At 37.3% G+C, this 27,733-nt stretch overlaps 1 protein-coding gene across 1 annotated transcript in view; it reads right to left on the reverse strand.

Annotated features, from left to right (window-relative positions):
- Positions 1 to 3,901: 3,901 nt before the first annotated feature.
- Positions 3,902 to 27,733, reverse strand: part of LOC129740357 (sex determination protein fruitless) — a 761,972-nt gene continuing 738,140 nt past the window's right edge. The window contains exon 10 of the mRNA XM_055732014.1: positions 3,902 to 26,209. Within this exon, the coding sequence (XP_055587989.1) occupies positions 25,797 to 26,209 (413 nt within the window). The 3' untranslated portion in view covers positions 3,902 to 25,796. The remainder of the gene's footprint in view (positions 26,210 to 27,733) is intronic.

A 27,733-nucleotide genomic window follows, 5' to 3' on the forward strand; every position in this document is an offset into this window, starting at 1 on the left:
AGCACCACACGCTTTCTTAAACTTACAAAATCCTCACGGGGAAATACACACATCACGGCAGACAACGGTAACACAACAGTTCAGAAAACACAGATCAATGTGAACAACTTGCAAAAAAGGAGCTTTTGTTTGCGCCAATGTCGTGTCTATAATTTTTATAAAGTACACATCGCATGACTACGAAATTTTCATGCGTTTTCTAAAATGGCGTTCTTCAAATTCAAATCGCCAGAATAATCCGAACACGTCTTCGTCTACAAACGTCACTCTTAAAACTGCTTCAAGAGCCCTAAGAACACGCTCGTCGTTTCGTTCGCCTGCCAAGACCTCTCTTTTCCAACTTCCATTGCTCTCGTTTCAACCATTTCGATAAGCTCTACTTCTCTTTTCCCGACCAAAACCGACAGCGTCTATCTCCTTTGTCTTATGCGATTAAACGAACGTACATGTAATACATTTTTTTTATACGTATATTTCTTTCGAGAACTGATTAAATACACAGAGAGAAATACTCGCGTTATTTTATTTTATACTTTCATCCTATATTCTACAGTAGGATATATCTACAGACTTCAATCATAATTGGGGAGATAAAACTAAGCGTAACCACTTATCTTTCGATCCGGATATTAATGTAAAAATCTATTCTCAATGGCTTAAATTTGGGTCAGGTTGGTCCTCGGGCGTATCTCAGTCCTCTTCACTTTGGTATTTTAATTTTATAAACCAAAATGACGAAAATTACCGAGTTCGGTATTTTTTTTATCGAAATCCTTACATGTGTAAATCGTTAAACTGTTCGGAAATTTTTTCGGTAAAAAATAAACGAACATCGGTAAATGAAGAATCGATTTATCGATGTTCGTTTATTTTTTACCGAAAAAATTACCGAACAGTTTAACGATTTACACATGTTAGGATTTCGGTAAAAAAATTACCGAACTCGGTAATTTTCGTTTATTGTGTATTTTGAATTACTTTACTGAAATCTCACTTTCTTATCTACAAAATCTAATGAGGTTCCAAGCGGACCAAATATTCTTTTTAAAACCTGTTATGTTACCAACGCTTAAATTATGTGAAAATTATAACTGCGCGAAAATTAAGAAACTTCCAAATGCACAAAAAAAAATTATTCAAGTAAAGCCAAGCGGAAAAAACGCGACGTCAAAAAAAACAACGTCCGTTCCCGAGCATGGCTTGCTGCGACTCCCATAAAAGTAAACTTAAATTGTGTAGTAATTCAAGAATCTTATTTTTTATTCACCATCAAATATCCAAATTCGCCCTCCAGCTTTAAAATTATTACGCCTGATTGTATGCAGCTGCAGAGAAAAACCTAGTAAAAATAGCAAAAATCTATGTATTTTTGAATAGAAATTTCTAGCTTAAATCCTTGAAACAAATGACCCCGATGAGATTAAGCTACTAGCTGAATTCATTAAAAAAGCGAAAGTAAATGTCTGAAGATATAAATTTCAAATCGATATCAACAAATACTTTGAATCTATTTCGTGTATAGGGAAGATAAGGGCAAAAAGGCCATCTGAAGGAGGACGCTTGTTTAACCATAGAAATCAGCTTTAATATATTAGTTACATCATTGTTTCGAGTTCAGAAACTAATAAACTCTATTCTCTAACTTGCTGAAACTCGAAAAATAAGTTAAAAACATAAACATAAAGAGAACCCGCAACCATCTTCACCCCCCCCCCCCCCCCCGCCCCCTGGGGCAGTATAAGCATCATTAATCTGGGCACGAGGAGCGTTTTCTGCCGTAGAATCTAGCATCGAATTCAATTCGATGAAGTGAACTGAATTATAGAGCTACAGCTTGACCAGTTTCATCTGACGATCTGGAATATTGGTAAGGTGTCTGAGAGATAATCAGAGGACTTGAGTCCGATCATAGAGAAAAATGTATAGACTTATCAGTTATTTTACGCGTCTACATGAACATAAATATGGTTGGTCGGTTCTGACCCGAAAAAAAACAATCAAGCCAACAATCAGATGATACTTTGCCACGAAAGGATAAATGGCTGTTTTAGCGATCGCATCGATGCTAAAAATCCAACAGGATTTTCATTCAACCATTAGTATGGCTGTTTTTACTGTAAATGCTGCTTCCCGTGAACGTGGGACATCGTAGATTCAAAATATTAATTAAATTAATTTGAACAGATAAAATGCATTGTTTTTCTTTTTTGTTTTTAATGAAACGCATTGCATTGCAAATCTTCTGATCTCACATGAGCAATAGTTATTTAGGAGGTATTTTGCCCAGATATAATGTTTTAGTTTTGCCCGAGCGGATTTTTATTGCAAAATAATACTTAATTTTGCTATCATGCCTTGAAAGTATAATGAGGTATCATTTTGCACGAATAAAGGTGGTACAATGCTAAAATTTGGGTATCACTCTTCATATACGGATACCTCGATTGTACCAAGTGTAGGTTTCACTGAAACTTTAATGATGCCTCGTTTAACCAAAGTTTTAAAACTGGTTTTGAGGGCAAAATGATGCCCAATTTAGGTATTATCTACAGCCAAAATTTGGCATCGTTGTGCTTTTAAATTCAATTTCAAAATGCTACTAATCGAGGCATACATGTGGCTGCCCTTATATGAAAATTCAAAGCACCACTAACAAGCAAAATAACACCAAATTTTACTAATAAGGCATGATAGCAAAATTTCATATTATTAAGAAATAAACAATGTTTGAACGATTCTACGAAAACTTAAAAACATCGAAATTTTTCTCATTACATTTTAATTCTTTACATAAATTGCGGCATTACTATTCACCTTCATTAAAATTAAATTAATCAAAAAGTTCTAAGAACATCGGATCATCCATTACTTAAAAAATTCAAATAATTTTGGGTTCAATCTTTTAAGGTGGATGTGAGTAGTCAATCAAGCTGAGCTAAGCGAAGATTTTTTCATACGCTAGATAGTAGAAACAATAAAATAAATACAAACCTTTTTGCTTGCCTGAAAATCGCTTGAAGTTGCTGGATTGCTGCACCTACATGAAAACCTATTTGTTTTCGAGAAAAAAACGCACCCGGACTGTGATATACTGAGAATTAAAACAACTTTGATTCGTTATTCAAACTTTTAATCAATATCTGTCATCATAAGATTTGTGCTGGAAAAAAGTCGTCCAAAGTGATTACATGTGAATTCTTCGGTTAGAAGCCATCAAATTCTTCATTCTGCTGGTGGCTCTATCGAGAAATTTTTACTGAATTGATCTTTGATATGGTTTCTCTATGGGGCACGGGCACGAGACATGGATATTGCTCGAGGAGGACCTGCGTACACTCGGGGTATTCGAGCGACGAGTGTTAAGAACCATCTTTGGCGGCGTACAGGAGAACGGAGTGTGGAGGCGAAGGATGAACCACGAGCTCGCGCGCCTCTACGGCGAACCCAGTATCCAGAAGGTGGTGAAGGCTGGCCGGATACGCTGGGCGGGACATGTTGCGAGAATGCCGGACGACTGTCCTGCAAAACAGGTGTTCGCTACGAATCCGGTAGGAACAAGACGAGCGGGGGCGCAACGAGCGAGGTGGTTAGACCAAGTGGAGCGTGATCTGGCGAACGTGGGGTGCCCGAGAAATTGGAGAACGGTTGCTATGAACCGAGTGAATTTTAGGAATTATGTTCGTCAAGTTATGTCGTGAGACGGAATACTATGTAAAAAAAAAAAAAAATGGTTTCTCAAAACAGTAAAAACCATGTTTCGGATAAAAATTATTGATTGAAGACGAAAAAATGTTGAATTGTGAACTTTGCATAGGTTTGAATTTTCGCTTGCTTTTATCAGATGTGTTTGGAAAAAAAAAATTAAGTGTTCAAAAAAATAAACAATCATATCTCCAAAAAAACATTAACAAAACTGGCGTGATACTTTAAAACCTGTTTATTGTTGATTTCTATTGTAAATTTCAAAAATAGTTTGTAATTGGTATTTTATTCAAGAATTTACGTTTTTTTCTGTTTGGTTATACGATTTTTTTTCTGCTTTGCTTTTTTTTTTTAGTTTAATGTATACTGGTATGTGTGTGTATGTGCATTCGTAGTGCTGTCATTTACGTTTTTGATTTTTCTCTTCGATTTTCCGAGCTTGACAGTAGATAAGCTGCTGCAGCAACGATCAATGGCTACTTAATTTTTTTTGTTTCGTTTCTTCCATTTATACCTGTGCTCATCCGATTTGTCTGTTGTTGTCATTGTTGTTCAAAGATTTGAATATGTGTTGTTTGTCACTCACAACAATTTGAACAGATGAATGTGATTTTTTTCAATGATTAGATTTCATTCTCCGATGTTTCTTTTTACAATCAACATTTTTCAAGCGCAAGTGACATTTGTTGACGTTTCGAATGTCTCCACCAGGGTTTGCTATTTCCCTACGTGTTATTTTTCCTTTCCATTCGGTACTGTGCAATCTTAGGTACATCTTATCGATAAAAAAATATCACATAAATTTTTCTTTCCAGTACACCAAAACGTGTAGATGTATTCATTTAGTGTTTGCTGTAGGTTTGTTGGAATCTCGGATACATTTTACTCTCTTTTCGCTGGATTTTGAATGTTCGGGATTCATAGTTTGTTAGTTATGCAGTTAAATTTGGGACTGTCTGTTTGTTTGCTATGGTTTTTTTATTGTTCCTTTCGAAGGAACGGACTTATGTTTATAGTACTTCTGGTTATTAACTTTCACTTCTTGCGATGATAAATATCAACTATTAGGACGCACTCAACCAGCTTTTATATTTATTTTCTTCTTGTTGGAAGAAATATAAAGGACTTTTTTTATACAAAGGATGTGTCTATTTTATGTTTCACTACTAACAGGGATTTGATCCTACTATTTCTTGTTTTTAATTTTTCTGTTTTCTTTTGCATCGAATATTGTAAGTGCAAGAAATTGAATGCGAAGACTGGGAAAAACTTTTTGTTCTTATTCTGATATTGATTTTGTGACTTTTTTTTATCTGTTCGTTCTAGATATATAAATATTTTAAAATCTGCAAAAAAGTTTTGGCGGTCCGGATGTTACTTGATTTTTTTCTTCTTTTTTCTTTCTATTGTGTGTTCTAACAAGAGCAAAGATAAGGAGTTCAAGAGAAAAAGTTAACTACTGTATAGATTTCTGTTTCGATTCGATCTTTCTCTCTAATGAAATTTGTTAAAATAGTGGTAAAGTATTTTCAACTTTTTACAATTTGTTTGTGAACTGTATTGGATTTATTCTCGCTCTGTCAGAGTGGATCTGAAATTTTGGACTTTGGACTATGGATGAGTTTTTTTCATCAAATTTCTACGATTAGAGAGGTTGCTTTCGAGGAATGGCTTCAGATTATTTGCAGTTCACAATTGTGAGACTTTTTTTCTCTTTTAACCAGAACTTAAACACTTTGTACACTGTATGGAAAATGAGCATAGGAAATAAATCTAAACTTGTCTTATACAGTTGAAGAGTTGAAATATTTGCGGTAAATTTTGTTTGTATGTTATCCGATATAGATTGTAAGATTGAAGGGTAAATTTAGATAATTTTGTTTTTAGTTCACAATGAATTTTCATATTTAGAATTCTGAAACTAGAATGTGATTTTAAATCATTAATTTAAACACAGAATTCTGAATCTGAGTTCAAAAACTGAAATCTCAATTTCTGAATAATCTGAGTTTAGAATGAAACAAGTTTTCAATCTGAATTCCGTATCTAATGTATGGTTTTTTTCCTATTTTCAGCAAAATCATCCGGCATAATGTAAAATCGAGATTGCAACACATCCACATGCAGCATGGAAAATTATTCGGGTTTGAGATACCCCTCGTTCTGCAGGACAATCTGCAAAAACACCAGATACTGAACGTTGAATTTATTTCAGTGCACAAGAAAAATCAAACAAACAAAAATCAACTGAAAAAAAGAGTTTCAGATTATTATGTCAGTTTTCTACGGAAAAATCCAGAAGTTTGCAGTGAAAAGATAAAGGAGTCGAATTGTCTATCCGAACTGGTGAGTTTGCATCAATTTTGGTAGGCCTACGCGCAGCGTGACGTGTGTAATCTTTTCAGGTTTACAGTCCCATCCGGAATTAAAAGGGTTAATGGAATAGGGAATGCGAACAGAATGAATGAATAATTGCACCAGTGGAAAACAAGATCGCTTTCACAAAAATTCACCCCAATTTTTCTAGTAATCGCAAGGTTGGCTTGGTCACCAAAATCTTAACAAGTTAATCGAAAAACCGATTTCTTTTTGACCATTGATTTGAGAGTGGCTTCTAATTGACATCTCTACGTCCAAATTACCGGATGTTTCAGAATTTTTTTTGGAGGCATTCTAGTGACTATGTTTGGAAGTGTATTCTGAAGGAGTTTGAAATTATTCATATCCGACGCTTAAAAATCTGAAAGAGCGGACGAAAATGGATAAACTGGCGAAAATCCTTCGAACCCAGGCTTTGCTGAAGCAGCTGTTCGACGTGGAACCTGACAATGAAAGGCAAAAGAAATCATCGAGTTCCGTACGAGAGCCTGTCGTTCCTCTGTCAGTTCGCTGGCATAAAATATACTGACTTCTGGATTTGCAAGTGTGGTTAATATTCTCCCTGGTCCTGCCGCAAAGTAGCCTAACTGGTACATTTCATTGAAGAAGGACGTTAGCACAAGCTACCGGCATCGTCAAAAAATGGCAAAATGGAGATGACATGTAAGTAATTATGAAAAACTTATTATATGGACGCTATGACTACAATGTTTTTTTCGGGTGCGCACCTTTGGAGGCATTTAGATTGATTTTTGAACAAAAAAATCTGATTTATTTCCGCACCAGAATTTTCTGTATTGATTCTAAATCTAAAAACTGTAGTTGTGCAAAGTTTGATGAATGTACCTATTAGCAAAGATCTCATAGTATCAAGATAGTCGGGCTGTTGTTCTTTCGAACAAATCATTGGCGACGCCAACACAATGTCTATGGTGCTGCCGCTCTGCGAAATGGGATCTAAGCTTTGCAGCTTTCTTCTCAAGCATTGCAGCTTTGCATTCAAGCTTTGAGTAAAACCACATCATCGCACTAAAACATTTAAAAAAGTCTGTTTCACATGGAATCTGGTCGCATCTTTTCATTTACTGCAGCGCCCCTAGTTGTCACATCGCGAATCTTTTGATAGTGTTTTGATCCGGATGGTTTGTTTAGTGGTGAAAATTTCATCAAGATTGAAGCAGTCAGTCAAGAGTTATCGACGATGGAACGCGAATGGCGAGAGAAAATTGTGCCCACTCACGTAGAGAAACCGACGGGGTCAGGGGTAAAGATCGCGAAATTCCTGAAATATCCAAAATCGACTGTAAATTCGGTCCGGGAGACCCTTACGGTGGATCGAGCTAGATAAACCAGGCGTAAAAGTGGAACATATGACCGGAAGCTTCTAGCAAAGGTAATTCGATCAGTTAACAATAATCTTGGAATCTCCTTGCGTGATTTGGCGAAAAAGTTCAAGACGAACCACAGTACAGCTGGACGAATTTGTTTGCGAGAAGGCTTGTGGTCGTATCATGCAAGCAAACACCCCAACAGGACGCTGAAACAAAACCTGGTTGCCAAAACTAGGGCAAGGAAGTTCCACGAGAAAGTGTTGACCAAGTGTTGACAACGGATGCATTTTGATGGACGGCGAAACTTACGTCAAAATGGATTTTGGGCAAATACCCGGTAACAAATTTTACCTTGCGAAGCGTAAAGGGAATGTTGCGGGTAGATTCAAGTTTGTTTTCGCAGATAAATTAGCTCGTAAGTTGATGATTTGGCAAGGGATCTGTAGTTGTGGGAAGAAGACTAAGATTTTCATCACTGGGGACACAATGAATGGAAATGTTTACAAAGAAGAATGTCTCCAGAAGAGGGTTTTGCCATTCATTCGGTCCCACAAAGGTCCGGTGAAGTTCTGGCCGGACCTGGCAAGCTGCCACTACAGCCGGGATGTCGTTAAGTGGTATAAGGAGAACAAGATCGATTTTGTTGAAAAAAGTATCAATCCACCAAACTGCCCGGATTTTCGTCCCATCGAGAAATATTGGGCAATAGTTAAGGGCAAACTGAAGAAATGTGGCAGAACCATGAAAAAACCCGCTCAAATGGAAAAGTGGTGGAACAAGATGGCGAATGAGGTTACCAGCAGTACTGTGCAGAAAATGATGGGTGGTATCACAAAAAAAGTTCGAAAATTCATCCCAAAAGCTGAAGAATGATTTTTATGTATTTTTTCCTTAAAGTTTAAAGTGCAATAAAAACCCTACAAAATGACATTTTTACTTTTGTTGTACGCTATTTCTTTGCGGAGAAATGATATATTTTATCCGACCAGATTCTATGTGAAACAGACTTTATCAAACGTCAGTTCAATCACACCATGATTGTGTTTATATTGTTTACGGTAATGTAAATTGCACCGGCGCACGAGTGTGCGTGAAAAGTGGTTAAACTAGAGGTTGGATCCCAACTCGTTTATCTTTATTTGGCGCTAGTGTGATGTCACCAAAATTTAAGAGAAGCCGATAGGATCTGCTATCAGTCTATCCATTAAGTCGCATGTTTCGTCCATTGATAGTGTATTATCCACAATATTTTCACTGTCCACTTCAGCAATGGAATTAATATACAATTGTTTTTTGAATTCCCGGAAAAAGAAAAAAATATTTTAATTTACCCTTCAATCTACAGTATTGATGATTCAATGAAATTTTCTCATTCCTATCTACTTTTCCCATATATAAAATACGCATCCGCTGTTTTTTTATTCAAATGACGCTTTCTGACCTCTTCCCTATTTCTTTTTGTTTCTCTTGTATAATTTCCGCCCCTCTCTCGGCTTCCCGTCGGAGGGGATTTTCTTTTCCTAATTCCAGGCCGGCCTTTTCCTTCCACTACTTTCTTTCACTACTATTTACTGACGCGGGAGAGGGGCCGAGGCAGCGCTGGCGCTGGCCCTTTTTTTATTACCCAAAATACCTAGATTTTTTTTCACAGAGCTTTGATGATACCAGTTCATGGTGCGGTGCCAGAGATGTCTAAATCCCTGTCCACAAATTTACACGAGTGAGTAAGTAGGTGAGTTGGTGATTGAGTGAGTGAAACAGTGAGCAGATGAGCACTGAGTGAGTGTGATTGTGTAAGAGTGTGATGTTCATGTCGGTGTAGGCCATTTGTACGAATGAGGATAGAATGGAGACAAAGAAAAAGGGTGATCCGCGTAACAATCGAACTTTTCACTTCTCAACTCTCTGCACTTGTTTTGATTAGAGTTGCTTGATTTTTTTTGACAGTCCAATAGATTTTGTTTTTATTTCAATCCCAAAACGTAAACAATTCTTATCTACAATTATAAGCTCGGTAAATAACTGCAATTACACATGTGCCGGTCTTAAAGATCATACATTTTTTGTTGCTATATAATTTTCCGTTTTTTTCTTCTTTTTGTTTCCTTAACATTCTACTAGGTTTGCAGCTTAACAAATACATTGGGAGGTAGAACAAAACAAACCTTTAACTAATAATGCTTGCGTGACTTTTTGCTTGAAATTCAGCGTTTGTTTTAAAACTGGTTGTAGAGGAAAAAAAATACTAAAAGTGAGCGTAAAACTATTATTGATTTTTCTTTCATACAAAAAGTGTATAAATTGACCTCGGCGGCCTTCGAAACCTATTTACAGCAACTAAGCTTAGGAGAGGTGACTAAAATTCCAAAAGATCGCTACTTGTGTGTGTGTATTTCGGTGAAGCTCTAACAACTAATTAAAAAAAATATCTATACGGGTATGTATACGTTTGATTTAAATGGTAATGGAGCCTAGCTCGGCACTAGGAGGATTTCTAAAAAGTTACAACTTATGGCTATGCACCCGTTCTTAGTTTTTGTTTGATTTTTGTGTTTCATGATTCCACTACTAAACTAGCTCTAACTGACTAACTTATAGATGAACTTAAACGGTACAAAACAGCGATGATAGCGAGAGAAAATTGGCAATCTTTCACGTTCGATGGATACAACTGATTGCTCAACACTTCTAGGCCATTTTTGTTATTGTGTTATCTTCCGAAATCTCCCTTCGGAAGTTTTTTGTTTACTGTTCCCCTGGTAGGTTCTGTTTCTGTGCTATCAACTTCGTTCTAAATTATATAGGTTTAACTTAAAAATACACAATCATAGGTAACGCGTGTTGCAGGAATTATCTCCAATGAGTAGATTTGATTTCGTTCAGTTTTGGCCAAAAGTTGGGGGTTGTTAGGGTTTAAAATTTAGAAAATACAGCCTAAAAAACAATCATTTACTATAAACTGGAGATCATTGGTGTCTTGTATCGGCGCTGTCGGGAGCTTTGGATCAATTTGGACAATACATCGAAATAAGGAATATATTAAAAAAAACCTAACTAACTTTAAAACAAAACTCTTCTTTAAACTAAAAGTAACAACTCAGTTTTTATACCCTTGAATTGAAAAGTATCTTGATGTAAGGTTTATACATTCCCAGTCAGGAACGTTTTTTCCCCAAAAATTACAAACAGTGCGTGCGAGTGTTTCGTGTTGGTGTAAGTTAGTTGGTTGATTAGATAGGGTTTTATGTCGTTTTTTTCGTACGAGTGTATGTGTGTATGTGAGATGGTTTACAAACACATTTCTTTCAGAAACACTGACACTCACGCACAAGTAATATCATAGTCATCTTTGCGTATGGCACTTGTGGAAGAAAGTCGTCACAGCTTGTATTTGCAGTTGGTTTAGCAGTAGTTGTAGTTTGAAAGCCGTTCCGAGTCCGTTGTCTGGTTCTGTTAGGTTGCTTTTTCTACCACTTTTTGGACACTCAAGTTGGCATTATTTGCTGTAAAGTTTGATTATTAAACCTTTAATTTCGATCGATTATCAAAATTCGAAAAACAAAATCTTCTTAAAAAGAGATACGAGCGAATTTTTGAGTTTGTAAAAATGTGCATTTCATCGTCATGACGGGCAATATGTTGGAATAACACCACACACCTTAATCAGATCGAATGCCAAAACTGGCATCCCTTATTGGTGAGATATGAGAAGATGATCACTAATGGAATAAACAGCATTGGAGAAATTGGCACTGTACCACATAAAATTTTAGCAGGCATCCCAGCAAACATTTTTGTAGTCATATTTTTATGCTGTTTTGATATACGTTCCAGATATGTACATTATAGAATGATCGTATGAAAGTTGAAAAAAACGCATTTACCTACCAAAGTGGAGGCAATACACATACATAAATTTAATTTCTTCCCAGAGCGACGAAAACTACACCAATTGGACGCAATCCGACACCTTATTCGTACATATAGGCAAAATGCAAGAGAGCACAAGATATTGCTCTCATAGCCTTCAAATCGTTGCCAACGACACTATTTTCCAGTTCTCTCATTTTGTAAATATTGGCTGGATGCAGAGAGAACATTACAATCATTTTTTCACTTGAAGCCGGCGCGCAATCAAAAATCATTTCAAAATTTACAAACACTATCATATCCGATTTAAGCTGACTTCAGACGACATTTCATATAATCTTTTCACATGTTCTTTTCACTATGCAGTTGGAATTGCGATTCGCAACACTATTGTAAACGACTTAAGTTATCATTTCTGATACGATGTCATGTTTGCTAAGATACTAGCCTGAATCGAGTTAGCTTGTGTACTCATCTGAATGTTGTATGCTGGCGTACTCGCCTGAATGTTGCATGCTGACGTACTCGCCTGAATATTGTTAGCTGTGTCGGTCTCGATAGCGTACAAGCCTGATGATTCTTCCTCAAAAAAATCGGAAATCTCATAATTGATTCTTCTCAAGTAACCATAAGGACATAAAACTAGCACCAATTCTGCTCTAGCGTCAGCAATAGAGTATGATTCTGTGCATCATGTTAGCTCTGTGAGCCAGGAATACTAGCCTGAATCGAGTTAGTTTGCGTACTCATCTGGACAGTGTAAGATGGCGTACTAGCTTAAATGTTTTATGCTGGCGTATTGCGTACTCACCTCGACAGTGCGAAATTGCGTACTCGCCTGAATGTTGTATGCTAGCGTACTCGCCTGAATAGTATAAGGCTAGCGTGCTCGCCTGAATGTTGCATGCTGACGTACTCGCCTGAATATTGTTAGCTATGTCGGTCTCGATAGCGTACACGCCTGAACAAAATTCTTTCTAAAAAAATCAGAACTCTAAAAATTGATTCTATCCAAGTAACCACAAGCACATAAAACTAGAACCAATTTTGCTAACGTCAGCTTAACGTCAGCTATAGTGCTTGATTCTGTGCATCATATTAGCCCTGTGAGCCAGAGTATACTAGCCTGAATCGAGTTAGCTTGCGTACTCATCTGGACAGTGAACGCTGGCGTTCTCGCCTGAATTGTGTAAGCTGGCGTACTAGCCTGAATGTTGTATGCTGGTGTACTCGCCTGATTAAAACTAAAATTTTATCAGGCATACTAGCCCAATTCGAGTCAGCTTGCGTACTCATTTGGACAGTGTAAACTGACGTACTCGCCTGAATTGTGTAAGCTGGCGTACTAGGCCTGAATGTTGTATGCTGGCGTACTCGCCTGAATGTAAGCTGGCGTACTAGCTTGAATAGTGCAAGCTGGCGTATTCGCCTGAATTTTGTATGCTGACGTACTCACCAGAATGTTGTATGCTGGCGTACTCGCCTGAATGTTAAATGCTGGCGTACTCGCCTGACTGTTGTAAGCTGGCATACTCGCCTTAATAGTGTAAGCTGGCGTACTCGCTTGAATGTTGTATGCTGGCGTACTCGCCTGAATGTAGTATGCTGGCGTACTCGCCTGAATGTAAGCTGGCGTACTAACTTGAATAGTGCAAGCTGGCGTATTCGCCTGAAAGTTGTATGCTGGCGTACTCGCCTGAATGTTGTATGCTGGCGTACTAGCCTGAGTGTTGTATGTTGGGGTACTCGCCTGATCGAAACTAAACTACTAGCCTGAATTGAGTTAGCTTGCGTACTCAATCGGACAGTGTACGCTGGCGTACTCGACTGAAAGCTGTAAGCTGGCGTACTAACCTGAATAGTGTATGCTGGCGCTCTCGTCTGAATATTGTAAGCTGACGTACTAGCCTAAATAGTGTATGCTGGCGTACTCGCCTGAATGTTTTATACGCTGGCGTACTCGTTTGAATAGTGTAATCTGGCGTTCTCGCCTGAATACTGTACGCTGGCATACACGCCCAAATATTGTGTCGGTCCTGATAACGTACACAAATGAACAAAATTTTCATTTAAGCTGTCGTACTCGCGTGATCTGAACCCTAAAAATTGATTCTAACTGACTTTACCTGTTTCGACAATATTAGTGACTCGCCTGATTCGACTTTACTTGCATATTCACTTGTTTAGAATTTTGATTGGAGCGTTAATCGCGCTTTTTTGCTACAATCAAACCAAATTCCTTCGAGGATTTCTAGCGTTTTCCTGCGAGATAAGAACCCTTTGAAGCCTGGCATATTTTTCAACGAGGGACGCACTTAGCTCAACTCCGGCTGTCAAAAAATTTAGTACAGAAATTATGCCTTTGTATCATGCATTTTGTTGCATTATGCATTTTGTTGAACTTTTTTCAATCTCAGAAATTTTTGCACTTGCGCAATTTAAACTATTTCTCGAGTCGAGACTTATCAACTAAATCTAGGCTCCTGGCAGGATCGCCCAAGTAAAATCTGCGATTTCTATCCAACAATCGATAGCCGCTAGCTTTCGTTATTCTGCGTTTTGAATATCTACCGGACTCGATGTTTTTCTGCTTACCGGAAGCGCTACTCGGAGCACGGGGACAGAGATGTCAATGTGCCTGATTTTTCAGGATTTGCCTGATTTTTCTATTCAGTTCCTTATTATCCATCAGATTATCAGGCTGAGTGACAATCTGATGGATAATAAGGAACTGGATTAGGTACCATTGCTGAAGTGAAAATGTGGAGCGACGACCAAAACAAAGGTCATCATTTATTTCACCAGTTCCCTTATTTTTTTAAAAAAATGTTGGCAACCCTGATTGAGGATGGGCACCAAGGCGTGTAAAGCTTCAGGTGTGTTCTTATAAGAATGCACGGAATCGTCCATCTTGTGACGTAATCGTAGGCATGGTAGACGAACAATTCGCTGTCAAAAAACGCTCCGTCTCCGCCCCCACCAATGAGAAACTTTTGTTACCCCTTACCTACTTTTCCTCAATATGTACCCACCCTACTGTACCCACCCTGATGGGCACGCTCGCAATCCCGGTATACAAATTCCCATATGTTGAACAGAGAAAGCAATAGCCTTCACTCCAATTTCACTCAGACTAGCTGTCATTCTTATGAAAATCTCTATAAGAGTAAAGAGCAAGCTTTATTCTTTTTAGCAGGCCCAAGCGGGCTGCCAATATTTTTTTTTCAAAAAATCAGGGACTGCTGGAATAAAAATCAGGATTCATTTTCACTTTAGCAATGGTATCTCATGCCGTTCCTTGCAACCCATTTTTCAACACATTCGCAAAGATCAGGCAAAACCGGACTTATTTTCAAAAATCAGGGAAATTCAATGGCTTTTCAGGTTGTCAGGCTGAGCCTCGAAAAAATAGGCAAATCCTGAAAAATAAGGCACATTGGCATCTCTGGGCCCAAGCCCAATTGGGCAATCACTTTTCTTGATCATGTCGCATCATCTGCTAATGCTTCGCTAAGGTTTCCAGGGACGCCAAGTTTTCTACGTTCCTCTTCTAGTTGGGGACAGTTTACGATGATCTGCTTTACTGTTAGTGTTTCATTAAATCTTGGGCAAAGTGGACAATCCACTCTGTCCAAGATCGGGCTAGAAAAACGTCATCTTTTCTGTTCCTGAGAACATATTTTCTTGATCCCAAAGTAATTTTTTCTTGTCTCGTCAAGATCTTTTGAACCGTATATTATGGTGCCAGCACTAAATTTACTTCGTAAGTCCAGACTTCCGACTTCCGAAAGACTTCTGACAAAGAAAAGTACTAGATTGTCGGAGTCTGTGTTTTGTTGCCAGTTCACCAGCGACGTTTCTAAAAATTTCATTTAAATTAACAATATTGCTCATACGTGTACATAAAAAAAATGAAACAGCTCATACAATTCCGAAATCTTGTACTGATTATATACTGAAAACAACTTCTTTGTTCCATAAATTTTTACTCCAACGTTAGATTTTTTTGGCCCCTGAGTAATTTTTTCTCATCTCGTCAAACCAAGGTTGCCGAAAAAAAATCTGTGTTTTGACGATAAAAAACTCTGATGTTCTGTGATTTTCCCCAAAAATTCTGTGATGGTTTTTTCTATTATTTCATTGATAAGTCACGTCTACATTTTCTTTAGAAAAATCGATTAACATTTCCAATCTTATCATATTTTCCTGTTCGTAGTCAAAAACCTAAAATTTATATTGACGTAAAAGAAATTAGTTTTGAAAAAAACGTATGCAATTTTGAAATTTTGTGAAATCTGTGAATATTTCTAAAATTCTGGGTTCTATGACACCGATTCTGTGATGAAAATTTGCTCAACATTCTGTGAAATCATAGATTTTTCTGTGATTTCGGCAACTCTGGCGTGTACTCGAGAAAACCAAGTTCCATACATTTTTGCCCAGTTTCCTTCAACGAGGAACCTGATAAATAGTTGGGTTCCATCAGATTCTGACCGATGGATGGATTAAAATCCGCTAAAAAAGGTTAAAAAATGCGTTCGCAGACTAGGAAAAATAGTGATTCGTTTTTCATTGCATTTTCAAACAAATGCAAGTAACATTTATGAAATTCAAATCTTATTTTGAATTCAGAAGAAAAAGTTAGGTAACCTTAAATAAATATCTTAATCACACAAGTCTACAGTTTGCTCAAAGATACCCAACATAACGGCATTCTAAGTTCTCATTTGGCTGAGTAAAGGGTACCCTGAGATAATTTAAAATATGACTTCAAAAGATCAGGCGGTTCAGAACCATTTGTTCGGTCGATGATCTTCTGTAAAATTTTAAAAATTCACTTGATTTTTAATGAACCGTTATTCAACGTTCAAGTTCAACACCAATATGGAACTTCTAAGCACCTTGACTAAGGTTGCCATATTTCTCGGTTTTATCCGAGTTTGTCCGGATATTTAATATAACATTTTGGAAAAGTCAGCCTGTTTGCCCGGATTTTATTGGAAAAGCCCGGATTTGACCCGGGTTTATTCTCACTTTCATTCTCAAATCAACCTAAAAAAACAAATTGTGATGTAAAAACTATTTATTTATGCGTCAAAAACGAAATTTTTTGAACAAGTTTCGTGAAAATAATCGTGAAAAGTTTTTTGGAAGCCTGAAATACGTTTTGAAATCTGCTGAAAAATTTTGATGAAACGATTTTTTTTCGAGTTTTTTCCTTGATTTTTGATGAGTAATTCCCAGGTTGACCAAATTTGCCGGATTATGGTCGACAATTTTGAAATCAAAGGCTCGGAATTTTGCCAGGTCTTCAGATAAAATAGCCCAGATTTGTCTGGTCCTCTCTATTCTATTTCAGAACCGAACTGGAACTGAAAACTGGAACGAATCAGTGAATCAGGATTTTTGATGCCTGGAGAAGATTTTTTTATTAAAATTGTCTCAATCTGGTGTGTTTGACGCACCAGACTATTGAAAATCATACAAGCTGCCGACTAAAATTGATCCTTGGCCTAGCACAAGGTCTCATGAAAATTTTCAGAAAAATCTGACCAAAAAAGGGGCCTTTAATGAGCTGTAAATTTGTGTGGAAACACAGTTCTGTTGAAAAAAAGAGTGACAAACACAGTGTTTTTCCTTGTTAGTTGGATTGGATTGCACAATCTCTCATTTTCCTTTTAAGATCGAAGATTTGTAACTCGTTTCAATTTTCAAGATTTTACCATCTAACATTCTAAGTGGATAATTTCACTCTTAAAAAGACAAAAATGCTCGCGCGTCACTCGTTCCTCTTAGTCGGTTTTGCCAAAATTTTATATAGGATCTTCTGCATCCGATATCAATTTTTGCCTAAAATGCTAAAAATATATTAAGTTCAGGTCACTACTATACAGTCGAAGTTAAAAGTTTGAGAATAATCAAAAGTCACAACCAAGAATGTTCTGTTAAGCATATGTTTACATCAAATTTTAACATTTTTTCGGCTCATTGATCAGTGTCAATCTGACTAAATCCGTCATTCACGCGTAACTTTTCAATAACAGACCCCAACCAATTACCCAAAAAAAAAGCTCTGACTTCGGATCCGTTATGATCGGTAAAGTGGTGAACGCCGGTGGATACAAATTGCCCGATTGACGCTTCTCCGCTACCCGAATGCGTTGATTTATTTAATTCGCTTAATTTGACACGAAATCAGATGCGAAAATCTCATTATTGCCATTTAAATAAGCACACGCATCAGTCCGCTGTCATAGTTCGGAGGAAGTGGAATTTGACGAGATATCAGGAAAAAAAATGGAACGAGAGCGACAAAAAAAATTGCAGTAACAATGCCAACCGAACCGGGATGTGAGAAATAAAAATGGTTGATCCAGCTGGCAAATTCCAACAATGGCACCGTGTGGCTCCAGAGACCCCAGTCAGTGTTTGGTCAGATGAACATTTGTCTTTTTGGTTTTTTTCCCATGTTTGAATTTTTCACCCGGAATATGGTCGGTGAGTCAAATTCTGGCCTTTTTGGGTGTCAAGTTAAAAGTGATTTACAGAATTTTTAATTAAAGGCCAGAAAACTGATTTTTGGGATAAGAATTCAGGGTCACAATTTTACTTATTCAAAATGAGATCACATACCCTACTAGAATGAAAAAAAAAATTTCGAAAACAACCCTCCCGTGTTTAAAATTGAACGGAGCATTTCGAATTTTCTACCTTCCCGATAATGATTGACCATTGGCAAAAATTTTAATTTCTCCAACCCTTTTTTGACAATTTTAACCCTTTGAATTGAAATTGCTAGTATCATTCTGCTGGACCGGCGAAAAATCTCTGCCATCAAGAATTATTGGCCGGTAATTAACCTCCCTCAAAAATGCAACAGCAGACAGGAAAAAAAATACTGCCCGACCCTTCCGCACACTCAAAAATAGAGGGCTTTTTTTCCTCTACAACCAAAAAACGTGACACGGGGCTTGTGATGGATGACTTTTCTTGTAGGCCGCGGTCGGTTCGTCGGTCCGATAAAATATATATTTATTTCCGATTGGGTCCCTCCCAATCCTTTTCGGGGATGTCCTTTTGAGGACCCCACGCTCACTGATTGGATTGACCAAATAAATTTGTAACAAGCTGACTACGGCTGACCAAAAGGAAGGCGGCACGAAAGAAAAAAAAAGAAAATGAATGTGAAAAACCTACTATAACACACATCCGGATTCTTGTTCGTGAATTTTATTAATTCACTGCCATTTCGCGAGCTTCCGCTCGCAATGAAACGTGGGAATGCAATGCAATTCATCATTCTGGGTAGTGAAATGTGATCGGGAATTCAACAATAGTTGACATCGGTATGATGGAGCCCAAATTTTTCGAAAAAAAAACATTGAAGAATAGAATTGCAATTTTGAATCCGGAATCAGAACTCAGGTTAAGAATTAATTAAGATTTAGAATTCGAATCGGAATTCAAACACCGATTCAGGAATTGGATTTTAAATTCTGAGTTCAGATTCAAAATTTAGACAAAGAATCCAGATTCAGAATTCAGATTGAGAATTAAGATTCACATTTCAGATTCAGAATTCAGATGATTGGCAGGGTAAAACAGACAAATTTCCGGCCGAAAAGAAACCGAATTCCGTCCGAAAACAAACCAATTTTCGTCCGAAAACTATCCGACTTTTGTTGGAAAACTGACCTATTTTGATCAGGAAACGACCCGGTTGTGTTGACAGCTCATTCGCAAAAAATTATCGTCATCAGGAAAGTTGTGTCACCTGGGCTCTGAATTGGTCCATATTTGATTCGTTTTTCATCTGTTTTCTAACCGATCCACAACCGATTTTTGTCCGATTTATCGATCCGGAATATATCAATCACTAAGGGCATTTGTAGCACTGATCTAAATGGCCAATTTGGAACATAATCTTAATTCTAGACAGTTTGTTTGCTATAAATAGATCATGCATAGGATATCCGTATTGTCACTGGCTCGGATTAAATTTAGAGGTTTGAATCTCATATTATTAAACCCTAGTATGGATGGAGTTACCCCAAGAGCAACTTCAGTAGTTAACTGTTTTTGGTTCTAATTTACACAAAATTTGGACTACGTACCGCAACTAAAATCGTCCCAGCAAAAATATGACCAGCCCCGCTTGCGATTTACATACAGCTGTCAAACTGTTTTAGTAGAACTACTAAAATTTGGTTTCCAATCGGCCCAATTCCTACACCAGGTCTAAAGACAACTGTAGTTCTAGTCTGAAACGCCGGTTTACACTTAAATTTCGCACCGATGATCCATTATAGCATTATACCACTTCCAAATCAACTTTCTTTAGATTTCACGGAGGAAAGAGACGTCTGTTGATACAGTTTTTTCAGCTTTTTATACCAATCATCGAAGTGTGGTTGATTTTTTCGCATTTAACTATAAATATAATAGACTCAACTACTGTTGATTGACCGTACGCAATCAACTATGAATATGATGGATTCAACTGTAATGGTATCATAGATTGAACTGTAAATACGACAGATCCCACTTCAATTGTATGATTGATTTTAAGCATTCAACTATGAATATAATAGATTCAACTAAAAACTGTTGATTGACCTTAAGTAATCAACTATGAATAAAACAGATTCAACTGTTATCGCATAATTGATTCAATCATCAATATGACAGATGTAACTACATTTCTATGATTGATATTAGGCATTCAACAATAAATATATTAGATTCAACTATACATTTCTGGTTGACCTCTCAAATTCAACTATCAATGTAATAGATTCAAATGTAATGGTATAATTGATTCAACTGTCTTTAAATATGATAGATTGAACCACTGATGAACTGATGTACAAGCTCGAACAAAAAATCTTCAAAAACTTGTGTAAAATTTCTAGTGCTCTCTTTTAAAGAAGCCGTTAAAAAGTGACGAAAAACAGTGCCATCTATTGCTTGATTTTTAACTTTTGAACGGCGCAACAGATGGCACTGTTTCTAGATAGCTCTTTTGCAAGTAAGAATTTTTCGAGAGGGCGAAATGGTGTTTGAACTCATTAATAAATAAATTTAAATACAATTAGATGAATTGCTCTATGTATATAATTAGATGAACTAAGAATAAATTTCAGCTGAGAAAAATAGCATCATTATAATATTGTCACTAGAGAGACTGGCGAAATGACACATATACAAGCTTGAATTATATACGTAGAAAAATGGACGGCTTCAATATATTCACAACAAGGTAAATTCATCTGGTTCATTTTACCTCGATTCTTTTTACTAAAGAGGCTAACTAACAACTTTGAACAAGCCAGACGAACCAGTTATTTTATCCAGTTGAGCTTAAAATTAACAATCCAACAAAGAAATACAGATTCTAGGCTTCTCTGAGCGGGCATTTTCACGCATCATATCTGTTCATATTAAGTGATTCATGCTAGTTTGAAGCAATTCGAAAAACAGCGTTAAGCGTAAAATTTTGATAATGCAAATCAGAAATGTGTAACGAATCTTCAACATCAATTTGATCGAAACTCGTTAAATAGATACGACCTTTTCATAATTGACTGAAAGTTTGTTGTTTTGTTTTGTTTACATTTCATTTTCTTCTTGACAGTTCTCTCTGGTGTCCTTGGAGACATCTGGTGGCTCAACCAAAAAACATAAAATTGATTCAAAACGGTCGTCGGAACTTTACACACTTTTCAAGGCTTAGCTTGTACATCAGTTCATCAGTGATTGAACTACAGTTATAAGATTGGCTCTAGGTATCGAACTATAGATATAGTAAATTCAACTATATTTTTATGGCTGATTGTGTTATCTCCGGCAATCCCATATTCGTACCAATACTGTCAACGAGGATTCATCTTTAGAGCACGGCTTCTTTTTAACAACAGTGCCTGTTGTAAAATGGTAGCTTTACCAGTGCAGTATAAAATCAAAAATGTAAATGTTTGTACATAAAACTGAATAAAGAAACTAAACTAAACTAAACTAAATAGCTTCATGTGGACTTTATCAGCAGGCTCCTTTGCGAGAATTTGATAAAAAAGAGCGCAGAAATGAATTTTCCTGCAGTAAGGACAAAGGCGAGGATATGTTTCCAAGTAAGAATAATCATTTAAATTTTTTGAAATCGTTTAACTACGTGTGTTTTTTTTTCTCTTCTAGTGTTGGCCCGGAAAATCTTAAGCGGTACTATTTCTTGCTTCCCGATAGTGATTGGAAGAGAGAAATTCCTGGCGGAAACCAGAAAAGAAGAAAAAAAAGTGGGAAGTTTCCCGGTAGAAGTGTTCCAATGGATTTTCAAGTAGGTTCAAGTGCGTGCGCCCATTTAATCGGACTGTATTCTACCGGCATCATCCGTATCTTGACCGGGTCCTCGAATGCGAAACATGCAGCATACATCAGGAAAATTTGCAGTGCAAAATGGTTGCGGATTTTTGTACCATAAATATTGATCAAAGCAAGCTCTTATTTTTTCTGAAAATGTAATGCTGATGTAAACATTTGTATTTTGTGAAATCTAAACAACTAAATAACAACTAAACAAATTTGAAAAAACTTCAACTATGAACATTGCAAAATGTATCACACTCATTTTATTGAATAGATTACTTTTATAGTTGAACGCCTAAAATCAACAATAAGCTTGTGGTTGAATCCAGCGTATCTACTGTTGAATCAACCATACATTCGTAGTTGAATCCATCATATCGATGGTTAAATTCATAATTTGAATCACTAAAATGTAGTTGATTCTATGATATTTATAGTTGAATGCAGTAAATCAGCAATATACTTATAGTTGAATCTATAACATCTATAGTTGAATGCATAAAAACAACCAATCAGTTTATCATATTTATAGTTGAATATTTTATATTTATAGTTCGACGAGAATCAATCAGAAATATGACTGAATGTAACTGGAAAATTGTTGAAAAAAAGTATACTTTTCTCTCAGTGTTGGTGCAAGAATTGGTTTGAAACTGTAAAGATTTGGGACCCAATTTTACGCAGTTCTAAACAGCTAGGGAGGTAATTGAACACGAGTGAGGTTCCCACTTGTATTATTGTATGAATAAGACCGAAGAACAAACCAGCAATACAGTTGTTCGAATACTGTGAACCGGTGGTCTAAATTTAATGATTTAAGAATTTATCACGATCTGAGGATCACAATTTAACGCATTTTTAAATAGTTAGATTACCCGTTAGATTTCCAGTAGAGTTTTAGACCCAAGTCTTGATTAGTGTTACAGTTGCCTTAAAAATAGTTAATTTGGAACTATAACGTAATCGATAGGATTCGTTACCATTCACATATTTAGTCGGGCTACGAATCGCCCTACCAAATTAATGATCTTATTTAGTTTGCTCATTAATTAGCTACACTTGAAGATGATTCAGTATCAAAATGACTTACCGAATTAATCGCAAGGAATTGTTGAATTTAGTAGGATTTCGTAGCTCCACATTAAGTTGGCAAACCTTCAGCCTATTTCCTATGGAATGGTCTATGAATTTACAATCGCTAGAGTAGTATGCGATGTAGGAATGAAGGCTCAATGATTGACTTAGCTGTTCTTTGATTGGGGTTTGGGAAGAATGACAGCTTGCTGTTAAATTCCTTGAAAAAAGCTGTTCTTTGGGACTTTTCCCAAATTTTTAACAGCCGGTTCGGTCAATAGCAAGAAAAATATAAAAAAAAAATTTATTACACGTAAATAATCCGTCAAAATTTAGATTTTGGCCTATAAAATCGGTCAACTAATCATCCAGTTGGGTTGCGATGGGTAGGGTGGTAGAGAATCACGAAATCTAATTCCTCTATCAATCGACCTACTAAGTCGTTTTTCGCAGGGTTATCTTGTCGCCATATCAATCACCAAATCATCCAGATATTTAGCCTATTTTGTAGACCTACGAAGTCGGCTGATTATTCGGCTGATATCCGGCAGAAACTTCCATAAGTGGCGCTGCAACAATTGGCCGATTAGCCAGAACTCAATCGGCCAACACACCCAACAAAATATGGTAAAAAGTAGGGTGTATTTCCTATCGGGAAGGACAGATTCCTTATACACCCATACAAATTTTATGATTATTTTACCCAAATTTTCACATACAACTGATTTACTACAATCGAAGTTTAGTTTGTTTTTTTTACACTTTTGATCCTAAAAAATTGTTAATCGACTAGACTTCCCAAGCAACAAAAAGTCACATAATTACTTGAATGAAGGCATTGAAAGTTACATATTGGCTGACAAAGAGAATCAACTGCCCAATTCCCTTTAGTGAACTTTATGTACTCATTAATGAACTTGAAAGTTGCAAAAGTGAATAATATGTACGTTGTATGTGACTTGTTTTGCCCAATTCCCATAAGTGAACTATATGTACTCATTAACGAACTTGAAAGCTGCAAAAGTGATCTATACGTACGTTATACGGGACTTAAGTCACATAAACGGCACAAAAGTGCTCAATACGGGATTTGGTAAGTCACATAAAGGGCACAAAAGTGCTCAAACGGGATTTGATAAGTCACAAAAAGTGCATTGATGTGCTTTCAAAATCAAATCACCTCTTCGAGTTTTAGTTTCAGATAGAACAACATCTAGGCGTAGTCTCGTGGTAGCGTGTTCGATTCTCACCACGAAGGTCGGGGTTCGATCCCCAAGCCGGGCAAGTTTTTTTTCAGTAAGTAATTTTGTACTTGAGTGAGCACTCCGATGCGATATAAGTAGGAAATGTAGGAAAGAAGCAATTGAGCAATTTGTCGTGTTTGAAATCCGGCGCGTGGCATCATAGCGGCACCGGTACAGAACACAGTAAATAATCAAGAAAAAGTGATATGAACCGAAGCCAACGGTTCAGTTGAGATAGAGAGAGATTTTTTTGCTCATTTTGCGATTTTTCGGAAGCTGAATTAAGAGGCCGCTGGAAGCTGAATAGATGATCATTAAGGCTTGTTTTGGAACTTTAAAGTATCAATAAGAACTTAAATTTTGAGCTGCATAGAACCTACTTCATATCAATGATGGGGCTGAATAAGCGTGTTTGTACCTGTTTTATGGGACTTTTGGTTGCTTGGGTTTAACGGTTGAAAAAAAAAAATAGTTTGATTCAGTAAAAATTTTAACTTAGGTGACGAGGGTTTGTATGCAAAACGGCGTGTGGTACTTATGATCAAACAATCCCAGTCTGTAAGAATTTCTCCTCAATTGTAAATGGATTAAAGTAGGCTATTCGTTTTCTAGAAAATGCTGCAACTGGAATGTCCAAAAAGTGGTGCAGATGATGCTGTCGTCGATCGTTAGTCAGTGTGTGAATAAGCTGGGTCCTTTGTTTTGTTGTTGTTGTTTTTGTCAAAGTGTTTGTTATTGTTGTTGCGTGTTGCATTGCGAGTATACATATGTATGTGTGCTGTTGTGCTGTCAAACTTAAATCATTTGCCTCGGGTAAGTTTAAGCTTGGTTATCTGTGTGTTATTATTGTTTGACTTCCAATTTAACATATGACGAAACACATTAGTTTTGTTTTCTTATTATGGAAATGGTGTCAAACGCAACTATGGAAACGATAAAATAACGAAACAAAAATGATACGATCGCTGCTTGTTTGTTTGCTGTTGTTGTTGATTTCTCGTCTAGTAGTTTGCAACTTACCGATGTAATCGAATCGTTTATGTTACGATTAAAAATGGACTTCACAGCACTAACTCTTGCTCGGAATCGTTTCCTAAGTGATGAGTTTGTTGGAGGGTACTACTACGACGAGTAAACATAACAGAAAACATTTACACCTTGATTTATGCACAATAAATTCACACGGGGACGGGTTTTCGCCTCTGAATTCGTAGTGCTTGTTTGTGCCTTGAGTTCTGTATTTGTTGTTGTGGTTGTTTTGATTATTTTTTTAAACTATAAGAGCCTTAAATAGGAACTTGACTTGAAAACAATAATTTCTTATGGCATCGCTATAAGCTAGAGAAGTAAAATGGTAGTTGTAATTGTTTCAATTGTTTGAAAAAATAGTTGTGGCTTTCTAGGTTGTTTGTGGCTGTTTTTGTTGTTGGTTCGACATTTAGAGTTTAGTTCAAATGATACGATCTGTTGTTGTCTACACAAATTGTACCAGAGTGTGCTCGCTTTTGTGCTAACGATTATTGGATACTGTTCGCATAGAAAACTGCACAGCATCGAAGATAGTTTTGAGATTAACATTATTACCAGTGTTTGTCGCTTCGACGTCGTTGCCGCTCTTCGACGTTAGAGGTTGAAGAGAGGTGCAATTCTCTAACAACGTACTTGTTGGGCGGGAGATATTGTGCTTTCTTTTTTTCCAAAAAATATTTGTTTTTAAACTATTCGGACCGATCCGGTTTTGTAGTACGATTCGCTTTGCTCGTTCCCTGTAGTGTTCCGTTGGGAGTTTGGTCTTGTGTCGATTTCTGTGAACGACCTCTGCTCTCTTGCGTCCTCCTTACATCTGCATCTTGCAGTTGGTCGGGGTGCCGAATTTGGGTGCGTTCAACCGATCGGCGTGCTTTATTCGCAGATGAGATCGGAGCGTATCGATACGGCTGTACGAGGCTGGACAGTACGGGCAAACGGATCGCTGCGGGGTGTGCGAGTGGAAGTGATGCCATCGGTTAGTGACCTCTTTGCCGCAAGACCGGCAGCGCCATGCCGTGCCCGGTTCGCGAGATGGCGTGAACATGTTGTGGTACGACATCTGGTGGTGCAGCGGATAGTGATGCGACAGATCCCCGGAACCGACTGGAACGCACGCGCCCAGGCCGCCACCCGATCGATCCGGCGAGGAAACGAGACTGGACGACAAAATGCTGCTGGCGTGACGGGACAACGGATGCTCATACTGTCCTCCCCCCGGCCCTGCAACCGAGACAGAAGAGAGGAACAAAAAAGACACCGATGGGCAAAAGGGATTCTGATCTGCTGCGCGCCGATTTTGGGCGGCCCCGTTACGCGTCGGCTTACAGGAGCTTTTGTTTACAATTCAATGCGCTTCTTGTTTCAGTGTGTGTGTGTTGGTGAATGTATGAGTGAACGCAAGTGTGTTTTTATATGGGAAAAATTATAAGGAACTCATTTTGGGAGATCGTTCGAAAGTTTGAGCTTAGAGTGAAATAGCAGGAATATTGGAACATATGGGATGAGTGTCGTACCTATTTAGTTTCGTCTGATCATTTTAAAAGTTGACAGCTTGTGGTTCCCAAAAAGGTAGAGAAATCCAATTTGAAATGATGAATGGAAAAGGCACTTGGGAAGAATAAAGTAAAAAGTTATCAACCTAAAAGCAAAACAAAAACAATGAAAAGCGATGATAGAAATAAAGCAAAGAGTAAAAAGCGGGGGCGGTCGAGATGGGTCAAAAATAGCAGTCATCCGAGATTCGCACGCTAAACTAAAGAAACTTTTTTCCGGTGTTTCCGGTTAGCCCAGAACTGATTATCGCGTATTGCAAGCAAGCCTTAATTAAAAATTGTTCCTATTTGTGTCGGGATATTTTTTTTATTCGGTTTTTATTCTTGCCGATCGAATCCACGTCCATGCCAATGAAGGAGTTTTATCTGATTTGTATCCACTCTTTTTTGTTTATATCGCCACACTTGTGGTGAAATTTTGCAGACAACAAACACCAGGTAAATGTCATTATCCGTTTGATCCGTTCCGAACAAAGCTCGAACACAACGCGCGCTTATCAAATTGAAATCGATACCTCCCCCATCCAATCCATCCATCGGTTATTTGTCGCATGGCTGTGGATGGGGGCCTGCATCTAATTGAAAGTAATCAAAAAATAGCGAACTAAATTCAATTAAATCATATGACACTTTGATGAACCTGGCCGGAATTGGGAAAGTTTTTTTTTCGTTTGTTCCTGCTTCTGTTTATTGGATACAAATGTTGATTCGACACCTTCATTCTTTGCCACGTGGATCAAGTTTGGGGTGCGGATTGTGATAGAAGTGATTTCCGGGTGGGTCCCATTCGACTGCACAGTGTTAAAAAAAATACGGGGGTTGTGTGCGTGTTATTTTGGCTGAGGAAAGACTTAAAACTTTGGTTCGACGCGATAATCACTGTTGCGAAAAATCAAAATCGAATGGATGATTTTTTTTCGTCCAATAAACCATTATAATGTGAGTGTATGTTTTTTTGGCATTTCTCAGTAAATTTCTTACGAAAGAAGGAGCAAGAGCTAAAACTAGGGGATAAAACAGGTAGCCAAAAACTTAAAGTTCTATAGACAGAGAGAGAGAGGTAGAGAGACAAGTCAGAATTGTAGAAAAAGTAAGTGAAAATTAGTAAGAAAGTAAGAGCGGAAGAAAAGATCGAGATACTTAGTCAAAAAGGGTAGCAACAAACTGGAATAAGTTTAAGGGTTTCAAAAAT

The sequence above is a fragment of the Uranotaenia lowii genome, chromosome 1 (assembly GCF_029784155.1).
Source record: "Uranotaenia lowii strain MFRU-FL chromosome 1, ASM2978415v1, whole genome shotgun sequence".
In the NCBI taxonomy this organism is placed as follows: Eukaryota; Metazoa; Arthropoda; class Insecta; order Diptera; family Culicidae; genus Uranotaenia; species Uranotaenia lowii.